This window comes from Myxocyprinus asiaticus, chromosome 26, assembly GCF_019703515.2.
Source record: "Myxocyprinus asiaticus isolate MX2 ecotype Aquarium Trade chromosome 26, UBuf_Myxa_2, whole genome shotgun sequence".
Taxonomy (NCBI): Eukaryota; Metazoa; Chordata; class Actinopteri; order Cypriniformes; family Catostomidae; genus Myxocyprinus; species Myxocyprinus asiaticus.
The window spans coordinates 6,672,186-6,697,094 of record NC_059369.1 but is presented as its reverse complement, the minus strand read 5'-3'; the positions used below and the strand labels follow the sequence as shown (position 1 = coordinate 6,697,094).

Here is a 24,909-nt window from a genome sequence, read left to right as displayed (position 1 = left end):
GTTTGTGTTCGACTCAGGCTGGTGAACCAAATTCTCCCGCCTGTTTCGTCAGTTCCTTTGTGTGTCTGCTCATTTCCACCCTCATGTGGTATCAGCTCCATTTTGGATCTAACCCTCCATTTTGAACCTGATCCTCCATTTTGATTCCTTTGTTACCGCATCTGGACACACACACACATACACACACACACACACACACACACACACACACTAGCATATAGCTCCACTGTTAGTTTAGGATTTCCTTGATTTATTTTTGGATTATATTTGGATAGTATTGGCTGTGTTCACTACTGCTTGATTTTAATAAATCTTGTTATATTATAATAAGTACTCCTGCTTGTTTTTGTTTGAATACTGTGTTGAAGCCAACCTCTGCCACGTGAAGAACTCCCAAGTTACCTCAGAGTACTGTTATTTTATTGGTGTTAGAAACTAACTGTAACTAGATTACTATTAGATTTGTATAGCAATAATTTAACTAGTTTTTCCCCTTTTTGATTATTTTGATTAACAATTAAGATACTCAACCTACAGGGTAGATTTTGTTTTCTGAGACTCAATCAGTAACTTGCTATACTTTTTTTTTTTCTCTTTTCAAAGAGTGGTGCCCCGAGAATAGAATTTAATGAGTTAAATTCTATTTAATTATTGTTTAATTATTATTTAGTTACTATTTAATTGTTATTTAATTATTCCATAATTAAATAACAATTAATTATTGATTGTTTCTGGTAGTAAAACTGATTTAAACAACCAGTAGCACCTACATAATAATTGGTGCCCTGTGTGAGGCTATGATAATTGTTGGCTTCCTCCAATATTCTTGCAAATAACTCCTAAATATTTTAGAGTAGCCTAAGTTTTCCCCTCTTGGCTTCCTTTTTCTACAGGAAGTTCAAACTGCTAAGACACAAGGCCGGTTGTGGTTGTGAATCATTGCAAGTGTTGTGTTAGTGGTTGCTAGTTTGGTACTAATTCATTACTCCTCCTGTTTGTGTTTGAGAGATTCAGTCACTAGATACTAACAAAATAGTCTGAATGTGCTGATAGTCATACTGTGATTATTAACACCTAAATTAGCAGCTCAAGGAACAGTTAATAATATAAAGCAGTTGCTCGTGAGTGACAGGTAAGTGGTTCCCCCTGTGCATTCTTTCCTCAGGATAACGACTGGTGTGTCAGTGTTTTCCACAGAGCAACAGGTTTCGTAAGTCGCCACCCTCAAAACTCAGCTAAGGTTTCAGAATTGTGAACTGATAAAGAGTTCCTATAGGGGTCCACTGGATATCACCCTCTTACCTGTCAAACCAGGGAGATGTGAGTAGCCAGTCCCCATCAGCGTCCGGAGCTGAAGCTCCCAGGTCAGGTGAGGAAACCTCACTGTCCAATTGGGTCGCTGACCTCCTCCTTGTCTCTAGAGAAGAAAGGGAGGAGCTTAACAGCTACACACCATCTCAGTGTGATGCTGAAATGGCCGCCGTGGTAGATAATGCACACGATCCTCAAGGGAAGGTAACCACTATCCAGGAGGTAGTTGGTAGGCTGTTTCTACTTTACCACCACAAGGCCCAGTTGCAAACAGTAACACTCAAGGGCGAGGTAAAGACACTTATAGCCCAGTGTAGTCGGCTTGATGCAAGCAATCGCGCTTTACATCGAGACCTCCAGACTACAAATACTATGCTGGAGGAGTGTGTAGAAAGACTCCAGTCGGCTGAGAAAGAAAGCCGAGAGGTCGCTGACAACCGAGTCTGGCAAGAGAGTCAAGACATACGTGCTAAAGCTCAAGAAGTGCTCCGCTACCCCATCTTTGACCAGAGTGGGGCAGAGGACTCAGAGGATGGCGCTATGGCAAAATACTCTACCCCTGGTTCAGGTAGTATTTCAAAACCATTGCTCCAACTCCCGGAGTTAGAGCGCAACCCTGTCCGGGACGTGAGTCAACCACGTTTTGGGGGCAAGGCCACATTTCGGCAATCTTCCCCTCAGGTGTCTTTTAGGCCCCGCCCCAGCAGGATGCCTTCCTCACCACAAGGAGGACGTGGTCTCACCCAACGCCATGGCAATGGGGGCAGGCACTGGTACTCATCCTCTGACGAGTCAGATGGATACAAGCGGGACCAAGACACAGGTCTACGCATGCGCCAGCTTGACTCCTTTGCGAAGGACATAGAACGTTTCGACCCAGCAAGCCAAGATTCAAATGTCAACGATTACCTTAGGGAAATCAAACATTGTCTTGCTGATTTGCCTCATACCTCTGCGTGTGAGAAGTTGAAACTCATCTGGAAAACAACTTCCACAAGCGTCCATGCTTTCGTCGAGACTCAGCCGCTGCGCATTCGTGACAGCTATCCGAGGCTTTGCAGGGTTCTGTGCGAGGAGTACTCGCCATATACTGATGAAACATCAGCCACCCTCAGTGCCATCCACATCCAACAGAAGCAGTTGGAACCTCCTAGGGAGTACTATAGGCTTTTAAGAAATGCATACTTCCAAGGAAGTAATGAGCCAGGTCTGGAAGAAGAGTGAGGGTTCAGATCTCTCTTCCTCCATAACCTCCACCCCTGCATGCAAACCCACATTACACCGATGTGTAAACAGGGTAGACTGACCATGCAGGGAATTAGGAAGATGGCCCAAATGACTTGGGAAACAGTCGTGCGTCTGACTGATAAACCAGAAGACGATGTCAGAGTCCTAGACATCCAGTCTTCAGAGAGGGCAGACTTAGGGCTTGAGGGCTATGAAATACCTCAACCTAGAGTAAGCTGCGAAGCGGCAGCCCCAAAATGTTTGCCCAACCACACACGGGGGGGTTGGAGAAATCAAAGGAATGACCACAAGGGTCCCTCCCAGGGTCAGAAAAAACAGAAAAAAACAGAATCCCTCTCCAAAGAAAAGGAATGTCGGGTTTGTGAAAAGCCCCAGACAGTGGAATGGAAACAAAGGGAATCATTCGGAGCCTCCTGGAAAGAGTGATCTGAAGCGTCAGCTCAGCCTCATCCAGAAAAGCCTAGCGGACATGAAAAAGCACATCGAAGGGTCAGACGATGGCCACAAAAAACCCGATGGTGACAGTACATCAGCGTGACTAGCCCATGCACTTCCCTCCTCTTTCCCCAAAGTCTACTTTGTAGGCTGGGAGAAGAACACAGGGAAGACCCAGACGCACCCAGTGGCAGTCATGCCCAATACCCATGCTCCGCTTTTTACATTTTTGGGAGACCTTGTCCACAAAGGTAATGCCAGACGCATATACACCTCAGTGTCGGTAGGAAGGTGTATAGACATCCATGCGTTACTGGACACTGGGTCTGAAATCAGCCTAATGTGCAAGGAGACTTTCGCAGAAGTCGCCAGGGCAATGCTCTCTCTTGGTAAACCACTGCAGACAGAGTCCTGTGATGTGAGCCTTGTCAGCTACACACAAAACAGAGCCCCCATCACAAAACCTTCCAGGAGACGACCCTCAATCATCCCATTTACATCTGTGCTTTCGACACAGAACAACTTCTTATCGGCCATGACCTGCTGGACCGACTGGCCCCGCTGATCGACTGCCTTCGTGGGCACATGTGGGCCCATGTCGCAACCCTGAATCCGGTCCGTCTAGCCCACAGCCGTCACGCTTCAGACGACCGGGTCACTTATATCCAAGTGCCAGGAGAGACCACTTGTGACACTGCTCTTGAGTCAGCACTTTGTCATTACCCAGACATCCAGACTCATCTTGGCTCTGAGCCTCGAGTTGTCTGTGACTCCAATGACACCGCAGCTTGGCCGACCCATGAGCACCCACGAATCATTCCTTTGCTCACTAGAAAACTCAAACCCAGCTTTGTACAGCCCCTGCATAGCTGGAGGCGTGCATGCTAACGGTATCTTGGTACTTGACGTGCTTGTCGCACTCTGAACTGAAAAGTCTGCTGTTAGTCAAGCTTTGTACGACAAGCTTTGTCAGAACAGCTCCTCTCTGTCTTTTGTGCGCAAAAGTCACCGCTTTCTTTCTGCAGAGTCACCGCAGAGGCCCATCAAGGCTATTGGGATATGTGCTCTTTCCATTCAAATTGGAAAGAAGAGGTTTACACACTTCAAGAGTGTGATTCCCCAACTTGACCCCTCACTCCTCATGGGGGCCGATATCCTTGTTAGGTTAGGTGCTCTACTGGACACTGTCAACTAGGTCCTATTGTCTCAGGCAAGCATTGAAAACCATCCGGCAGCGGTTGATCCAGAACACGTTGTCTGATCAGACCATCCCTCAGGTGTGTCAGGCAGCAAGCGAGTTTGACCTGACTATCCCAGCTAGAACTGCAGGTGCCCCTGTCCGCCTCATGATCCTCAAGGGACAGATGATACCTGGTTCACAGGCATTCTTCCAACCCTTGCCGTACTTCTGGGAACTCAGCCTGACTGTCTGTGGTACACCTCTGCTTGAGCTCAATAACCACTCAGCTTACTTTCTTGTCCAGAACCTAACAAACATACCAATTGTTGTGACGGCACGTAGACCATTAGAGTTGCTGATCGACAGCTCATTTCATGACTTCGAGCTGACAGTGCCTTTGTTTGGAGAGCTGCCTCCATCCTGACGAGGGGGGAGAACCTCGAACCCCTCCTTCTCACCTTCCCGAACAAAATGATCACAGTTGCTTGTCATGAGGGGCTACACAATAAAGAAGTCTGCAGTACTGCCTTGGGCATGGAAATGGACATGACTGTGTATGCCCTCACTGCTCACTCGGGTGACATGATTTCAACTGGTGACGAAGCCGGTTCCCCACCAGAGGAATCTTATCAGGGATTCGAGGATGAAATAGCACAACAACTCACTAAGGCAGATGCCTTAACGACAGAGTGTCAAAGACAAGAACTGCGGAAGTTGTTTCACGACTTCCAACAGATCTTTTCAAGGGATTCCAACGACTGTGGAATCACCGAACTCCATACAGTTCGTATCCCAACTGACCCAAATGCACCACCCACATTCGTACACCAGTACAGAATTCCTTTAGCTGCCTACGAGTCAATCCAAGAGATACTTGACACGTTGCTGAGGAAACACATTATTCGGGAGCGTAACTCCACATACAACTCACCATTGTGGCCAGTGTTGAAGCCAAATGGAAAGTGGTGCTTGACAATTGACTATCGACAACTGAATAAACAGGTCCCTCTTTCACGATGGCCCATGATCCACCTGGATCAGGAGCTTGCAAAAGTGAAAAGAGCCTGTTTCTTTTCGACCGTCGATGTGTCCAATAGGTTTTGGACAATGACAGTCGACCCAGTAGATCAGTACAAGCTGGCTTTCTCTTTTGGCAATCAACAGTTCACTTGGAACTGATGCCCATTCGGATATTCAAACTCTCCAGCTGAGTTTAATATCTTCTGGCACAAAGCCATGAGTGATGCTGCTGCCCGCGGCAACCTGATCTATGTGGATGACATCCTCATGCAAAGTCAGACATTTGAAGAACATCTGACCGAAATACGATACGTGCTCAGCCAGCTTTCCAGCGCAGGAGCCAAGCTGGCCCTCTCCAAGGGTCAGTGGTGCCGCACCAAGGTTGAGTACGTGAGCTTATTGATGGGTGCCAGTGGCATTGAACTCCAAGCAGAGAGAGTTCAAGCCATCCAAAACATCAAAGCCCCAACCGACGTGTCGGGACTCAGGAGCTTCTTGGGCATCTGCAACAACTCCAGACAGTTCATCGAGGACTATGCAGAGATAGCCAGGCCCCTTACTGAGCTCCTCCGGAAAGACAAGGTCTTTGAATGGGGAGACCCTCAAGAGCAGGCTTTCAGAGAACTGAAAGCAAAGCTTTGTTCAGCCCCTTGTCTTGCCTACCCAGACAAGGATAAGGAGTTTCATTTAGAGGCGAGCTTCTCCTCCCACTGCCTCAGCACTGCCACGTCACAGAGGTATGACAAAGAGAACAGAGTCATTGCCTATGCAAGCCGACCTCTGAGCAGTGTAGAGCTGAAGTTCTCTGATTGTGAGAGAGCCCTCCTAGCCACAGTCTGTGCTGTGGAACACTTTTGCAGCTACTTCGGGGGTCAGAAGGTAATCATTGAAACTTGCCACCAGCCTGTCTCCTTCCTCAATAGCCAGTGGCTAAGAGAAGGACGAGTGTCCAACAGTCGCATCGCATCATGGATGATGGCACTACAAGGCTACGACATTGAAGTCAGGTATGCTCAGAACCACAAGATGGCTTTGGATCAGGGCCTGGCCAAGTGCTATCATTGTGCCTGCGAAGGACAGACAGGTTCCCTGCTCTTCCTCGTTACCACTCCTTCTCTTCCCTCAAATCATCATTACTATGATGAAACTGTCTGTCAAGACCTCCCGAAGGTTTACGTGGATGGTTGCTCTTTTCACCATGAGAGCCAGACCCGAGCTGGAGTGGGAATAGTCTGGGTCAGTTACGTCGTTCATGCGCCACAGTTATCAACTTGGTGGAAAGACTAGCCAGTACGCGGAAATTGCCACAGCACTCATTGTGTTGCAACAAGCCGCTAGGTCAGCTATTGTGCAGTTGGTAGTCTGCTCCGACTCTAACTACGCCTGCCACAGTTTCGTCTCACACTTCCCCACGTGGAAAGAAAATGACATGAAGAATGCCAGAGGTAAAGAGATCAAACACTCTGAACTCTTCCTGGCTTGTGACCAACTCGTGACTGACCGAGGGATGACTGTGTATTGGAAGAAGGTCAAAGGTCATTCACAAACTCTTGGCCCCGACAAAGAGAGCAACGATGAAGCTGATTGTTTAGCTAAGCGAGGTGCAGTAGAGGGCCCACTATGGGAATTCAAGGAGGAGTGGCTCCCTAAACCAATATCTTGCTCAGTGAATGCTCTCACCAGTAGACAGGCAAGAGATAACCGGGAAAATCCCCAAAACTGCTTGCAGACTGTGAACCTGGGTCGACAACCGGGCGACACAGACTTAGGTGCCATGCAGGAATGGGACCCGGTGATCCAGGCAATCCGGCAGCGGTTGATGGAACCTCAAACACAATGGGTCCTACCATCCTCTTTACAGGACTCAAAAGAACTAAAAGCTCTTTGTCAGGTACGACAACACCTGAAACTTGAGAAGGGCCTGTTGGTCTATGTTCCCAATGGTCCAGGTCTACCCCGGTGGGTCATTCCGACCGACCATAGAGGGGTGATGCTAATACATGCCCACGATGCTCCCATTGGAAGTCACAGGAGCTACAAAGCTACCTATTACACCCTCCAACAGGTTGCGTACTGGCCATTTATGCTCAAAGACACTAATGCCTATGTAAAGGGATGTTTGATCTGTTGTCAGTTCCGTCCTTCCCAGCCACTGAATCGAGCTCCACTGCAGGTCAAGGGAATCACGTTTCCTTGGTCCAATCTGCAGATGGATTGGATTGGACCAGTACCCAAGTACTGATGAACCATGTGTTCAGCCATTGGAGGCTACCTCTCTCAATCGACTCGGACAGAGGCACTCATTTCATGGTGGCTGTGATGAAAACAATGTGGGAAATGTTGGGTGTGGAAGCCAGATTCCACATTGCATACCACCCTCAGTCATCAGGTCAGGTTGAGGGAACCAACCGTACCATTGTCAGCATGCTCAAGAAGTATGTCAACAGCAATGGCAAAGATTGGGACATGAAACTCCCTTTGGTGCTGATGGCCATCAGGTCTACTCCACACCGCACCACGGGGGTTACACCCTTTGAAATGATGACTGGGAGGGAAATGACTCTCCCACTGCATCTGCTGTACCGTCCAGAAGACATCAGTGTTGCAACCGCATATACTGCACATCAGTACGTGACCGAGTTACGCAAACACCTCCAAACTACGTTTGCTTTGTCCCAAACAAACCTGGAAACCAGTGTCAAAGGACAAAAGGCCTATTACGATAGGAAAACGTCTGACCACGAATATAAAGTAGGTGATAAAGTCTTCTACTTCAAGTTCGCTAAACTGGTGGGAATCGGCAAAAAGTTCCTACCAAGCTGGTCAGGCCCCTTTGAGATTATAGGGAAGCTCTCTCCGGTAGCTTACCGAATCCGTATCTCGAAGCCAAACCAAACACAAACGTACAAATGGGTCCATTCAAATCAGATCAAACCCTCTGAACAGTCTCCACTCCAAAGGGGAGTGGACCCACAACAATAGTGTCTCTTGTAGTTGGGTGTAGCATGCTTTACTCATACATTAGCATGCACTAACCCTTAAGACTACTCCCACAAACACAAGGTAACGAGACTCTTGTATGTTTCAGGATGAAATTCCTTTGGATCCTTGGCATCTTCCTCAACCTACAGCTCACACAAGCCAATGAGGTGGTAGAAACCGGCCCGCCAACCGGTATTGTCCTACAGGAGACCCCTGGGCTCTTAATCACCCATTGCCACCTCTACACCCAAAGAATATACGTTCGTTTAGACCCTTGGGATGTGTATCGCAAACACACCCAGTTACCTCCACAGATGACGGAGGGCAGGGTAAACGGAACCCAAACCCAAAACACAGTTGAGCATGCCAAATTGACAACTGTCCACATCCTAGAACAACTGCAGAAATTCCTAGTCACAGAGGAAGAACTCAGTGGGAATAAACAACCAAAGTGGTTCCTCGGTGGTCTGCTAGTAGCAGCATTGGCCATTGGTTCCCTGTTCTCTATCGGCCTTTCGGCTGCCAACTCCGTCAGTCTCAGTACACTCCAAAGACAAATGGGTGAACTTAATGAGGAAATGCCAGAAATCCAAGAAAAACTCCTGTTACAACAAGAACAGTTACAGGATCTGGGTAAAACCCTACTGGGTACCACACTCACTGTAAACATGCACTCAGCAATTCTAAATAACACTTTGCATGCTCTGGATGCCTTGTCAGAAGTTGTGAGATCAGACATAACATATGTGCGAATGGTTAGAGATCTAATGCATGACCTTGTAAGGGAAATTAGCATGTCAGTTAACAGCCTGAGTGTGGGAAAGATCCCATCCTACCTAGTTCCCCTAAACATGGTTGAACAAATCCTTAGATTGGCCACTACCACCGTTGTGCAAACTTCTCAGATACATCTGGCATACAGCCTTGGCAGTGCAATATACCCATCCATGTAAATCCTCAGAACCTAGAGATAGGATTTATCCTTAACTTACCCATTATAGAGAAACAGAACATTTACCGACTGAAATCCATATTGAACGTTGGGTTTTGGAAGAATAATGTACATGTACATATCAAAACACCACCAGTGCTTGCCTACCACGATGATGACCCCACTCTCTACCTTATTCCCAATCTGAACATGTGTACGAACACCAAGAACATACATTGGGTTTGCCCCAGCAACCCCTCAGAGATATAACCGACCACCTGTGCGGTCTGAGGGCTGACACCCCAGAGCAAAAATGCCAGGCTAGTATGTCTGTTAAAGACGAAGGGACAGAATCTAGGGTAGAAAGAGCTGGTAGTCAATGGCTTGTCAGTACCCCTGCCACCGAGATCCTAATGTCATATGGCCGTCATGATACAAACACTAAATTAACAATCCCAAACCAAACGTTGTTCTTGAAGGTCCCACAAGGGGCCACGGTACATATAGCTGACATTGTCCTCCACCATCTCAGTCCAGAGAGACACGATTCAGAGATTGAGATGATGGACACATTCAGAGGCCGCAACTTCACTATTGATGACACCCTTCAACAACAGCTTCTAGCTGAAGGGACCAAATTAGTAAAGTTCAGTCTCAAATCGACTGGGCTCACGACTACATTTTTCAATCATATAGGAAAATTATCGGCTTATCAAGAACACCCCATCAGTTTGACTACCCTTGGGCTCCTCCTTAGTGGTTGGATCATCATGGCAGGTATCGCATACGCCATGCACAGACACATCCAAACACTACACACTAGACTGGGTGCAATGACACTCATTCCACAGCGTTTGAAGCTTCTGTCTACCCCTCTACCACTAACTGCTCCTAACCCTGCCCAGGAACAGTTATACTAACTGTAACAATCTTTCCCATTTTCCTTTTCATAATCATTGAAAACTCAGGGATAACAAAGGGTTGTTGCAATGTTTGATGTGTTGTACCAATGTGAAGTGCTGTTTTGATAGAAATTATGTTAGCTAGCCTAGTTAGAATTCATCTGCCCAGATGTTACCTACTATGACTGCCCAGGTATCAAAAGCCTTTATGAACTGTTAATGTTTCCAGGAACTAAGCTCATGCAAACCCAGGACACATGTACTGTACAACTTTTGGGTTGCTCTCAAGGATTGAACTGTTCAACTTTTGGGTTGCTCTCAAGGTCTGTGGCAGGAACCCCAACCTTAAGACCAAAGGGGGGAGGTGTAGGGCCTTGGCCCACTCAAAATGGCAGCAGAGACCGCATGGCCCTTTGTTCTATAATCAAAGGAGAGACATTGAACTCAGTTTCCCAGGATCCTTCACAAATTCACAACTGGATGCGAAGTCCCGCCCATGGACCCAGTCTCAAACGCCATTGGTCGAAAGCGGCCTAAGACCGATGACGTCATCTTGTCAATAAAACCAGTGGACAGATGAAGTTTGGCCTCTCTGTGCTAAGCTCTGCCTGGCTGTTAAGGGACATCTGTACTGTGCACGTACTGAAGGAGTTTTCCCTCATTTTGAACTGAGAACAAAGAGACCATGTTTTTCTAACCTCACCATTTGGCCACGGTAGAGTAAGATTAACTTAGCTTTGTTCAAGTCTTATAGTATACTTATAACAACCGGTTCAGTTTCACTGTAAAGCAACAGTGAATTTATTTTGAAAAATGGAAGGGCGACCAGTTTCCCTTCTCCCTCTTTTTCATTCAATGTTGACTAATTTCTGCATTCTTCTCCATCGCTGGATCCGAAGAATAAAGCAGAGACGCGTCTTTTCGCTGACGAGTGTAAGACAAGGGACCATCCAGACCGTTTCTCCTGACCGCTCAATGCAACAGGAATTCCAACGGACAACCCTATTGAAATCACACAGGATTTCCCAAGTAAGGCTTGATATCTGGGCAGATTTAGTTTAGAAACTGTGATTTTTTCTTGTGAAACTAAATCGTATTTTTGATTCTAAATGCTGATGTTTTGAGTATATTTGTATGTTAAACTCTGCTCGCTGTTTCGAGTTGGGAGATTTGTGTTTAGTTTTCTTTTGGGGTTACGTTTGTTTTGTTGAGTGATCTGAACTAGTAATTCAGTCCCACTGTTACGAGCGGTTACCCTTAATTAAATTGCATGCACTTTTCCTCTCTCTCTCGCTCTCATTCTCTCTCTCTCACTGATATTCATTGAGTGAGTGGCGCCACGGTTTGTGTTCGACTCAGGCTGGTGAACCAAATTCTCCCGCCTGTTTCGTCAGTTCCTTTGTGTGTCTGCTCATTTCCACCCTCATGTGGTATCAGCTCCATTTTGGATCTAACCCTCCATTTTGAACCTGATCCTCCATTTTGATTCCTTTGTTACCGCATCTGGACACACACACACATACACACACACACACACACACACACTAGCATATAGCTCCACTGTTAGTTTAGGATTTCCTTGATTTATTTTTGGATTATATTTGGATAGTATTGGCTGTGTTCACTACTGCTTGATTTTAATAAATCTTGTTATATTATAATAAGTACTCCTGTTTGTTTTTGTTTGAATACTGTGTTGAAGCCAACCTCTGCCACGTGAAGAACTCCCAAGTTACCTCAGAGTACTGTTATTTTATTGGTGTTAGAAACTAACTGTAACTAGATTACTATTAGATTTGTATAGCAATAATTTAACTAGTTTTTCCCCTTTTTGATTATTTTGATTAACAATTAAGATACTCAACCTACAGGGTAGATTTTGTTTTCTGAGACTCAATCAGTAACTTGCTATACTTTTTTTTTTTTCTCTTTTCAAAGAGTGGTGCCCCGAGAATAGAATTTAATGAGTTAAATTCTATTTAATTATTGTATAATTATTATTTAGTTACTATTTAATTGTTATTTAATTATTCCATAATTAATAACAATTAATTATTGATTATTTCTAATTGTAAAACTGATTTAAACAACCAGTAGCACCTACAATGGGCTGAGGAGACCCTCTGGGTGAAATATATAGACTATAGGCTGACATTTAATAAATTATCAAATGATTAGTAATGTACACATCTGAAATTATGTGATTGTATTGTTGTGTTTTTGTATTTAAAATCTCGCTGTTTATTTTGGACTGGTTTACAACTGCTGTTAGATAATTGGGTATACCTTACCTTCCTTATCATTTGTAATCAGTCAAATATTTCTCTGTTCCCTATCTGTCACTCACTCGATGTTGTGTCGGTGTATTGACACTAGGGGTCACTCTTGGGAGCCCCAAACACCTCTGCTTTTTTGAAAAAAGGCCAAAGAGAATTGGAGAGTGGATTTTGCATGCCACTCCCCCAGACATATGGGTATAAAAGGAGCTGTATGCAACCACTCATTCACTTTGGAGCCGATTGGGTCTATTAATTGAAGCTGAATTCATCCACGAAGTTCATTCACCTCATCTACTGGATTCTATGGCGCATTTCAGCGGCTTCTCCCCCTCTGCACCCGTGGAGTGCAGAGAATGCCCCTGGGCACTTCGGCAGAAACAACTAAAAGAGTACATTCTAAAAAGAGTATATTTTCTTTCTAAAAGAGCAGCACACATGGAATGTCTTTTTAAAGATGCCTTTCTGTTTGTGTGTTATTCCTGGTTGTGGTCATTATCTCTCCGCAAAAATGCATTCTAGCGAGTGTCCGGCATCAAGATTGGTTCGTGGTGGTAGACCTGAAGGATGCGTACTTCCACGTCTCGGTCTTACCTTGACACAGACCCTTCCTGTGGTTTGCTTTCGAAGGCCAGGCATACCAGTACAAGGTCCTCACCTTCGGGCTGTCCTTGTCCCATCGCATCTTCATGAAGGTCACAGAGGCAGCCCTTTCCCCGCTAAGGGGAATCTCGACGACTTGCTAATCCTAGCTCACTCTCGAGAGTTGCTGTGTGCACATAGGGACCTTGTGCTCTGGCACCTCAGCCAACTGGGGCTTCGGGTCAACTGGTTCAGAGCATCTCTTTTTTTGGTTTGGAGTTGGACTCAGTCTCGATGACAGCACGCCTCACGAATGAGTGTGCACAGTCGGGGCTGAACTGTCTGAAGGCATTCAGATGGAGAACAGCGGTTCCACTGAAACTTTTTCAGAGGCTCCTGGGGAATATGGCATCCTCAGCGGTGGCCACATCGCTCGGGTTGATGCATATGAGACCGCTTCAGCACTGGCTTCAGACTCGAGTCCCGAGATGGGCATGGCCATCACGCCGATCTGTCGCCGCCTCTTCAGCCCTTGGACCGACCTTGAATTTCTATGGGCAGGGGTTCCCTTAGAGCAGGTCTCCAGGCATGTCGGGGTTACAACAGATGCCTCCAAGATGGGCTGGGGCGCTGTATGCAACAGGCACACAGCCGCCGGCTCCTGAACTGGCCCGCGGCTGCTTTGGCACATCAACTGCCTAGAGTTGTTGGCAGTTCTGCTCGCCCTGCGGAGGTTTCGGCCGTTGATCCAGGGCAAGCACGTGTTGGTCCGGATGGACAACACCGCAACGGTAGTGTACATCAACCGCCAAGGTGGTCATCGCTCCCATTGCATGTCACAACTCGCCCGCTGTCTCCTCCTCTGGAGTCAGCAGCGCCTCAAGTCGCTACGAGCCTCTCACATCCCGGGCGACCTTAACACCACAGCGGAAGTGCTGTCACGTCAGGTTACCCTCAGGAGAGAGTGGAGACTCCACCCTCAGGTGGTCCAGCTGATTTGGAGTCGATTCTGTCGAGCACAGGTAGACCTGTTTGCTTCCCGGGAATCCTCCCACTGCCCACTTTGGTACGCCCTGACCGAGGCACCCCTCGGTATAGATGCGCTGGCACACAGCTGGCCCCCTGGACTACGCAAATATGCATTTCCCCCAGTGAGCCTACTTGCACAGACCCTGTTCAAGGTCAGGGAGGACGAGGAGCAGGTCATCCTAGTAGCACCCTACTGGCCCACCCAGACATGGTTCTCAGATCTCACGCTCCTCGCGACAGCCCCCCCGGTGAATTCCCCTGAGGAAGGACCTTCTTTCTCGGGGACGTGGCACCATCTGGCACCTGCGACCAGACCTCTGGAATCTCCACATCTAGCCCCTGGACGGGACTCAGAAGACCTAAGTGGCCTACCACCCACGGTGGTAGACACGATCACTCAGGCTAGGGCTCCCTCTATGAGGTGCCTGTATGCCTTGAAGTGGTGTCTGTTCGCTAAGTGGTGTTCTTCCCGATGCGAAGACCCCCAGAGATGCACAGTCGGATCAGTGCTTTCCTTCCTGCAGGAGAGGCTGGAGGGGCGGCTGTCCCCCTCCACCCTGAAGGTGTATGTAGCCGTCATTTTGGCTCAACATGATGCAGTAGATGGTAAGTATTTGGGGAAGCACGACTTGATCATAAGGTTCCTCAGAGACACTAGGAGGTTGAAATTTGCGCTTTTCAGTTTAAACTGGATCTGAGTGACACAACTGACCCAGAAAAACACAATCTTTTCAACTTTAAAGTTTGTTTGAGTCCCTTATGGCAATAATGAAAACATGGACTGGTACCAGGAAAAATATTGCAGGTAAAAGTGAAATTCATAATTGTTTTTCAGTTGTCTCCACAGAATGATTATACTATAGATTTGATACATTAATATGTTTCTGATTTAATGCTTTCAGACTTTGGGTCTGTAAATTAAAATGAGCAATTTCTCATCCTAATTTTGTGTTCAGTTTTAAAGGGCATATTAAGTTATCCAGAAAAGAGGAGTGAATGTTTTTCTCTTTTTCAGTGTTGTTGCTTTATTAATATTCCCTACAATTTTATATTTATGAATTGTATGCATTCTAAAGGACTGTGATTATTTATATTTTAATTATTATATTAGTAGATACCATGTGCCCCCTTTGTTTTTCCTTGATATTTTTAAAGCATTATAAATTGAATCTGGACTTTATATTCATCAAACGATCGTGTCTTGTGCATGCGCTCTTTATATGTACAGCAAGGTTTAACCATGGATTTAACAAATAAAAAACATTTGTCCTGCATAAAGTGAGATTTTGTCCAATATATATATTCGATGAAATCATGTTTAATGATCCTAAAACAAATAAAAATTATTTAATTCACAAATTACACTGCCTTCGTTTAAGAAAAGTGTTAGTTTTTTCCAAATGAACAATCATTTATAGCTTTTTTCTCTGCGCATGAATGCAGCAAGCGATGTCGGAAGATGTTATCTGCAACCACTAATCTAGAATCATTTTTTTTTTTTTTACGTTTCACTTCTCGTTAAGGTGTTGATTTGGCTTTGGGAAACTGACCAGCAGTTATGTGCCACTTTATCCCGAAGCAGAAATCGAAAGCAACAGGTGGTCGATTAAGTGAGATAATTCCACTATGAAATTCTCTATGCGAGAGTGGAAATATTTACCAATCAAATGCTCAATTGTACAATAAAGGCATGAAAGCAGAATGCTCCGCCTGCAAATTAGGACACTGATCTGCAAGATCACACATGTTTATTGGTTTTGATGCAGGGATTCTTTGTGTGTGTTCGCCGGGATTAAAGGAAAAATGCTTGGCCAACATACAGTATTATTAAGCTTACATAATCAATTGAGGGTGCTCTAACGTTCGCAACCCTGCAGAACTGGGCTCGCATCTAGCTGGCGGCTGCACTGACATGATGGCAAAACAACAAGATACATTACTTATCTATTCATTTATTATCGAATAGTAGTGTAGGCTAATAGCTCACCTTTTGCTGCACTACCATCGCGTAGCACATCCTCATGCTCTCTGGCAATGTGACACGTACGATTCCAAAAGGAATATTTGCTAATTCTCGCAGACTCTTTCGATTTCCTCGTTCTTAGCTTTGATTTATACTTTGCATTTATTTAGGTTATAAGGTTTGCAACTTCACTAAATCAATGTTAGAGCTCCATAACCTCAGGCCTGTTGCTTATTTCGCAGATTCCCAAACCAGCATATCACGAAGCGCATTCTGGGTTGAGCGAGCGGAGCGGAATCTTCAAAAAGGCGCACTCCACTCAGGCGAAATTATCACTGCCCCGCTCAGTGCTCCGCTCACATGCTCTGCATCGAATTCTGTTATGCATGCCCTGAGACCCTTGGTCATGGAGGCAGAGGCCGAATTCAAGTAGAGAACAACGTGTAATGCTTGAGACAAAGTGCTTTTGTACAACGGGGATAGTTAAGTGAGCCCGAAGACACTTGGTCAAGGGGGGCAGAGGCGAGATTTTGGTTAAGAATGCTCAATATTAATTCCGAAACATGATTCATGTGGGTTGAAGGAAGTCTGAGACACAATTTTGAGTGTTTGAGGCTTGATGACAAATGGCAAACTTGAATCGATAACGTCCGAAAGGGAGACAAGGGAATGAATGAACCACCTGTTTCGTCCACTGAATGGAGGCTCGTCCTTTGCTTCATCAATAACCATGTCAGCAGGCACGGCTGGCAAGAAGACTGCGGTCCTCTGAACGGCGCCAATCCAAACTCCAAGCCTTCACGTGTCTTTAGACATGGATTTGCAGGGGGAAGCGTTTGCTAACCTCAATTCGTAAAAGGAGGCACAAGCCCTTTGTCCATTACCCTCGCAAGCAAAAGCATTGCCTTGACTGACTCCTTGTCACTGACTCTGACAAATGGAGCCAGTGAAAACAGACACTCCTTAATGCGATTCGCTTGGACTGCAAAACCATTGTGTAAATCCAACAGCTGTTTTCTGAAAAGAGTGACATCCATGCTACCACCAAGTTGTTTGGTGCGGTCCGAAAGTGTGAATGTGAGGCGATTGTCTGTGTTCCGCGACTGCTACCTGGTTCTTGAATAAAATATAATGTGCGAGTAAGGGTAGAGTTTCTGGTGCCCACCTAGGGTGTGATGGTGCCCCCGTAGGGAGTTGGTGCACTACGCAGACTGCGTAATATGCATATAGGGAGCAGCGATACTGGGTGAGGATGTGTTCTTGCACTCAAATACCGCTGGGCAGAGCACAACTCCCAATACAAGGGTCTTAAAATGTGTAAGTTTCAAACTATGTTTAACTAGACACAGCATCCTAAAAACGCTTTATGAATTGATTCAATCAAAGTGAGACACACCAAAAGCGGCCATATGATGCATGTGTACATTGACACGTCCTTAGAAAAGCCCTTACAATGAGTCAGTCAGATTGATGAATACAATTGCAAAATTGATTGCTGTGGACTGTAGGTCAGTGATAGGCTTATATGATCTGATTTGGAAATAAAAACGTTTAATGTTGCCTAAGCAATGCTTTACTTGTCTGTTACAATAATGTAAAGTATTTTAATTATCTGAATTATTATATATTTATAATTTTTAAATGTATTTATATTTTTAAATAAATATATATTGAATGATTTTTGTTTGGTAATTAATTCAATAAATATATTTAATATCATAAAATAATTAAATAAAAAAATAAATAAAAAAAATAGATTGACAGCCATAGTGATTTGTAATCTGTAAAAGTTAACTTTTCTAAATGACTTACCTTTCACTGATCCTCTGCCAGGTAGACTGGATAGAAAAGGACACATATACATAATTCAACAGACAAGTGCGGCATTCTCACCGGTCATAGTCCATAACAGCTACGAGAAGGCTGATTTGGTCAATGTTCTCTGGAGGAACATCAAACACTATGGCCTCATTGTACACTGGGTTCAAAGTGTTCCTCTTGGTAGAAGTTTTTCTCTTCTTCAATCTTCTCCCATCACACATCAGAGAAACCTTCACATAAGGATCTTGGAAAGAGTCCAAGTTAAAAATAAACACCATATTATCAATATGACACAATATATCATATTGCATGTACTAGACCAATAATTTAATTAAAAAAGAATTTAGTAGGGAGAACAAAACCACTGTTGATAAATGTGTTTATTGAAAGGAATAGTTGCCACAAAAATAAAAAAAATAAAAAATACCCCCAGGTACTGTATATTTTAACAGTTGTGAATACAATCTGAGAGTGAGGTCACACCTGAAGCTCCAGTGATGTCCATGGCTTTCAGATTTCGTGCTTTGATCATGGTGATGGTGAGACGTCCGGCAGTAGGAAGGTAGCACAGAGAAAACATCAAATCGCCTAGATCCACATTATCCTGACAACACAAACAAAAATAATTTACTCTCATTTGGCATTCTGTATTCAATCCCCACTAGCATTGTGCTAGTCAGTGCATAGAGATTTGCACAGGCAAACACCACTCACTTTTTTTTCTGAAGCTTTAGTTTATATTATAAACTGACTGAATAATTCATTCATACTTTTATGAATATAATCATTCTTTTATTGATAATAATGCAAAAAAAAAAAAAAAAGTACGGTAAATAGAATTGAAAGCATTGAGGAGTAAACACCCATCATGAATTCGCTTGTCACTTTAGGACAGCACAAACATCAGCAGTGTTAAAAGTAACAGACGTGTTATCACTTTCTCTGTAAAAATAACTCAGCTAAGGATGTGAGATGAGCTTTTCTAACACCTATTCATCTAAACTTCACAACGAAGGCTTCATTCCAATATGCTAACAAAGAAGGATTGTACAGAAAATGTTCTTACTCTGAGGCCAATCTGCACCTGACATCAACTTCGATTTGAACTGACCAACATAGTTCACAATGACCCATCCTAGAAATGGCAAAATTCAGATGTTGTGTTGATTGATCCCACACATTATTTCCAAATTGACAGAAGAAAAGTAATTTTTTTTGTAGCGCAAAAGTAATGAGGATGCTGGCAATGTTGAATTCAACATCAATGTACCTCTTGGAATCTATTCTTGTGTCTAGTCTTAATGAGTCAAAATTTTGACTAAAATTGGGATAACTGACGCGAAAGGCTGTAGCTTTTAGCCTCCTCGTTAGTGCGCCCGCCACCCATGCCGGCTGACGCCGGTTCGAATCCTCAGAGCAGGTTGAGCAGGACCAGGTGCGGATCTATAAATGTTTTATGGGGTGGCAAGCACATCAACAAATTCTAAATGTTCCTATGCTTCACATAATTTGTCACCACCTTTGTTAAGTGAACCCATGGATGGAAAATACATGCATATCCCATGTTATTCTGCTAATAAAGTCCTGTAGACCTATCACCTTTATTACAGCTGGAATAAGCCATTTGAAAGCAAACATTAACATAAAGTTAGGTCTAAATATAAATAAACTGTAAAGAAACATTTTATTGGGGGGGGGGGGGCAGTGCTGCAAAACTCATGAATATTAATTATGTTATGTACAGTAAAAGATTATTTTAAATGACCTGTTTTGATCAACAGTCATACTTAATGACTGATTCAAGCACCCAAATAAATATTTAACATAATATGGTTATTTCATTTCTACATCTGCAACAATCAGTTTTGGGATTATGTTAATCAGTAGATGAATACATAGGTCAGCACTTTGATTAAGAACATGACTGATTGATCTGGTAACCTTTTGCCTTTAGTTTTTTTTAGAGGTTTTGGATTCTAATTCGCCCAAATATCCATTTTTATTTTAATAAAACAAGATCGAATCTGTATGTCAGTGGATGGGTGTTACACTTTAAAAATAAAAAGCAATAAAAGATGCGGGGAGACAAGAGTAGCGGAAACACAGACACATTTATTGACCGTTCTATATTACAAAAAAAAAAAAAAAAAAGAAAAAAAACAGCGAACTCCGAAATTCAGACATCAAACAACCCGGCCATTAAACACTCAATAGGGAGGAAACACTGCGCACCGGTGCACCCCATCAACAATCAGCTCACCTAAATACCGCACACCTGAAAGCGATTACGAGAGAGGGAGAGAAAGAGAAAAAGACAACACACGCACACACACCTACCAACACACAAACAATACGGTCGAGAAGGCCATCACAATGGGGGATACGGAAAAGACAACAAGCTACGGCAAAACTGCTGACACTAAACGACACTGATAACAGCCAACACTTATCATAACATTCAAAATAACACATTCCAGCGCCGGATCGCCAGTCAAAACACACACAGATGAAATAGAAACTCTGTCAACCCCAACACATAATGTGAATAAAGTCAGCCAGTCAGATCAATATGCAATATGCATCACATGGTCAGTGGGTCGGCTGATACTTGCGTGTCTATCTTCTTCCGACCCTGTGTCCTCATACACGTACATTATGTTTTGTCTTTGCTATGCATAATTTAATTTCATTTAAACTGACTGATCTCATTTCAGGTCAATCTGGGCTATCATTAAAGTGTTGAACTTTCGACGCACTAAGCCATGTGACAAAACAAGGCACAGATCACAGCAGAGTTTGTCTTTGGGAGAAACGGCAACAAAATTACATCTGGTAAGAAACCTCATTAAGTTTTTACACTGAAACCTGTTTGAGTCAACAGACTACATTCCCTAGTTTCATCCGAGATGCCATTTTGAGAATTGCATCGATATATCGCGAAATGGCAGACGAGGACTATAGGACTGTTTGTCCCTTACAAATCCTATATTTGCTGTGCATTATCACGTTGAGAATCAATAGGTTCATCCAAAAGTGGTAAAATGTTGCTTTCAGAGGCTTTATATGGAATTAGGATGAAAATAAGGTGCATTTCAAACTGTTCTGAGACCAGTGCAGACAGACAGCACACTGGAGGTTGAGTCGCTTAATAAATAGGGAATAAGGAAGCATCCTATAGCTTTCCTATGCAGCTAAGTGCTCACTGTCCAAACTTCCAGTCAACAGTTCAGTTTCAGGCTGCAGATGATGTTTGCACCACTCAACATGTTTGGCAGACACGGGACAATGGCAATCAGTACATAGATTCATCATTTATGATGCAAATTGTTTCTTACATGGTTGGCAGTGATTTGAAGATGCTTGCCATTACTTTAAATCAGAATAAATTATGCTAATTTCTGATTGGTAAAATGCTTCAGCGCTAGCTATCACTTGTTTGTTTGACTGTTCAAAGAGAGAACATTGAGATTTTGTTGCCAAAGTAGAAAAAAAAACAAAAAACAAAAAAACGTCATGGTTACTGGTGTAACCTCCGTTCCCTGATGGAGGGAACGAGACGTTAGTGTCGATGTAGTGACACTAGGGGTCACTCTTGGGAGCCCGAGACACCTCTGGTCTTTGATAAAAGGCCAATGAAAATTGGCGAGTGGTATTTGCATGCCACTCCCCCGAACATACGGGTATAAAAGGAGCTGGTATGCAACCACTCATTCAGGTTTTACGCTGAGGAGCCGATATAAGGTCTGGCCATTTCAGCGGGTAGTTCAGCATTGTGGCAGGAGGGACCAACATCTCGTTCCCTCCATCAGGGAACGGAGGTTACACCAGTAACCATGACGTTCCCTATCTGTCACTCACTCGACGTTGGTGTCGATGTAGTGACACTAGGGGTGAACTGGCGGTGTGTGGTGCGCAGATTTGCTGTGTGCCTCATAGCCAGCGCACCAGGTCGACACGTAACCTCCCCCAACACAGTTATGAGTGTCGAACGGCCCTTTTTGGGGACAAGTCGACTACCCAGAGATAGAGACAGGCTTAACGCAGTCGTGGCCTCTTTCCCCTTCTCTTTTTCCACTGCCTAAAAAAGAAGGGGGATTATCTGATTGGGCCGCCAGGTCTAGTCGGGGGGTGTCCCTCCCAAGGGGAGGACACCGCGGAGACCACACCTCGCCCCAAGAGAGGGGGGATATTTAAGTGGAAGAATACATCACATGGTCTTTCCAACCATGTGGAGAGCCTTCAAGGTAGATCCTGCCCAATGGGGGAGGAGTTACTACAACATGGAGTCTGAGGGGCTCTGCCCAAGGAAGACGCAGTTTGCCAGTAGGGAAACGAACTAGCGGAAGATATAGATCGCATGGGGTTAGCCTTACAGGGAACCGCCACATGCGGAGCACCTACCCCAGAACCGGGCTCTTAGTTAGCGCGTGTACTGGGCCGGCAGCGAGTCTCTCCGAAAACTCGACTGCCACAGGGCTCGGAGGAAGTCAACCAGGGAACAACTTTTGTGAACACTACTGGGAATTAACAGCGCACGTCTTCAGCTCAAAAGGAGGTGGAAGGCGCTATGTGCAAGCGATACACCCGGCCGGCTATCCCGGGCTTATCCGCTTATGTTGCGTGCCACTACCTGGGACGAAACCGGTTCCACCCGGAGGTTGTAGAACCTTGCAAAGGTGTTGGGTATTGCCCAGCCCGCTGCTCTGCAAATGTCTGTTAGAGAGGCACCTCTGGTCAGGGCCCAAGAAGCCGCTACACCATGGGTAGAATGGGCTCGTAGCCCTACCGGGGGCGGCATGTTTTGGGCGAGACATGCCATAGTTATGGCGTCAATGAGCCAGTGGGCGATCCTCCGCTTGGAGACAGCGCTTCCTTTCCGCTGTGCACCAAAGCAGACAAAGAGCTGCTCAGAGATTCTAAAGCTCTGCGTGCGATCCAAATAGATGCGTAAAGCGCGCACCGGATACAGCAACGACAGGGCTGGGTCTACCTCCTCCTGGGGCAGCACTTGCAGGTTCACCACCTGGTCCCTAAAAGGAGTGGTGGGAACCTTGGGCACATAGCCCGGTCGGGGGTCTCAGGATCACGTGAGAATAGCCCGGACCGAACTCCAGGCACATTTCGCTGACAGAGAATGCTTGCAGGTCACCTACCCTCTTGATGGAAGTGAGCGCAGTCAGGAGGGCAGTCTTCAAGGAGAGTGCCTTAAGCCCGGCTGACTGCAAAACTCAAAGGGGCTCTCTGTAGACCCTGAAAAACTACAGAGGTCCGATGAGGGAACAAGGCGTGGCCTGGAGGGATTCAGCCTCCTGGCGCCTCTTAGGAACCTGATGATCAGATCATGCTTCCCTAAAGACTTACCGTCGACTGCGTCATGGTGTGCTGCTATGGCAGCAACGTACACCTTCAAGGTGGAAGGGGACAGCCTCCCTTCCAACCTCTCTTGCAGGAAGGAAAGCACTGATCTGACTGCACAGCTCTGGGGGTCTTCCTGACGGGAAGAACACCACTTAGCGAACAGACGCCACTTAAAGGCATACAGGCGCCTCGTAGAGGGAGCCCTAGCCTGAGTGAACGTGTCTACCACCGCAGGTGGGAGACAGCTTAGGTCTTCCGCGTCCCGTCCAGGGGCCAGACATGGAGATTCCAGAGGTCTGGGCGTGGGTGCCGGATGGTGCCCCTTCCCAGAGAAAGAAGGTCCTTCCTCAGGGGAATTTGCCCGGGGGGAGCTGTCACGAGGAGCGTGAGGTCCGAGCACCACGTCTGGGCGGGCCAGTAGGGTGCTTATCAGGACGATCTTCTCCTTGTCCTCCCTGACCTTGCACAGGGTCTGTGCGAACAGGCTCACTGGGGGAAAACGCATATTTGCGAATGCCAGGGGACCAGCTGTGTGCCAGCGCGTCTATGCCGAGGAAGGCCTCGGTGAGGGCGTACCAGAGCGGGCAGAGGGAGGATTCTTGGGAGGCGAACAGGTGCACCTGTGCCTGACCAAATCGACTCCAAATCAGCTGGACCACCTGAAGGTGGAGTCTCCACTCTCCCTTGAGGGTAACCTGTTGTTACGGCGCGTCCGCCGAAGTGTTGAGGTTGCCCGGGATGTGAGTGGCTTGGTGCTGCTAACTCCGTTGGAGGAGACGGCGGGCGAGTTGTGACATACAGCGGGAGCACAGACCGCCTTGGCGGTTGACATATGCTACCGCTGCTGTGCTGTCTGTCCGAACTAGCACGTGCTTGCCCTGGATCAATGGCCGGAACCTCCGCAGGGCGAGCAGAATTGCCAGTAACTTGAGGCAGTTGATGTGCCAACGCAGCCGCGGACCAGTCTAGAGGCCGGCGGCTGCATGCCCGTTGCCAACAGCACTCCAGCCCGTTTTGGAGGCGTCTGTCATGACCACGACGCGCCTGGAGACCAGTTCTAGGGGAACACCTGCTCGTAGAACCGAGAGGTCAGTCCAAGGGCTGAAAAGACGGTGACAGACCGACGTAATGGCCACGCGGTGTGTCCCGTGGCGCCATGCCCGTCTCGGGACTCGAGTCTGGAGCCAGTGCTGAAGCGGCCTCATATGCATCAACCTGAGCGGGGTGGCCACCGCCGAGGATGCCATATGCCCCAGGAGCCTCTGAAAAAGTTTCAGTGGAACCGCTGTTTTCTGTTTGAACACCTTCAAACAGGCCAGCACCGACTGGGCACGCTCGTTCGTAAGGTGCGCCATCAAGGAGACTGAGTCCAACTCCAAACCGAGAAAAGAGATGCTCTGAACTGGGAGGAGCTTGCTCTTTTCCCAGCTGACCCGAAGCCCTAGTCGGCTGAGGTGTGAGAGCACCAGGTCCCTGTGTGCACATAACACGTCTCGAGAGTGAGCTAAGATTAGCCAGTCGTCGAGATAGTTGAGAATGCGAATGCCCACCTCCCTTAACGGGGCAAGGGCAGCCTCTGCGATCTTCGTAAAGACGCGAGGAGACAGGGACAGGCCGAAAGGGAGGACTTTGTACCGATACGCCTGACCCTCGAACGCGAACCGCAGGAAGGGTCTGTGTCGAGGAAGGATCGAGACGTGAAAGTACTCATCCTTCGGGTCTACCGCCGTGAACCAATCTTGATGCCGGACGCTCGCTAGAATGCATCTTTGCGTCAGCATCTTGAACGGGAGTCTGTGTAAGGCCCGGTTCAGTACTCGCAGGTCCAAGATTGGCCGCAACCCACCGCCTCTTTTTGGTACAATGAAGTA

General features: G+C 46.1%; 1 protein-coding gene across 1 annotated transcript in view; it reads right to left on the bottom strand.

Annotated features, from left to right (window-relative positions):
• Positions 1-24,909, bottom strand: part of LOC127417027 (synaptotagmin-9-like) — a 151,842-nt gene that overhangs the window by 21,944 nt on the left and 104,989 nt on the right. The window contains exons 4-5 of the mRNA XM_051656712.1: positions 18,164-18,284; positions 17,753-17,924 (exon numbers count right to left, since the gene is read on the bottom strand). Of these exons, the coding sequence (XP_051512672.1) occupies positions 17,753-17,924; positions 18,164-18,284 (293 nt within the window). The remainder of the gene's footprint in view (positions 1-17,752; positions 17,925-18,163; positions 18,285-24,909) is intronic.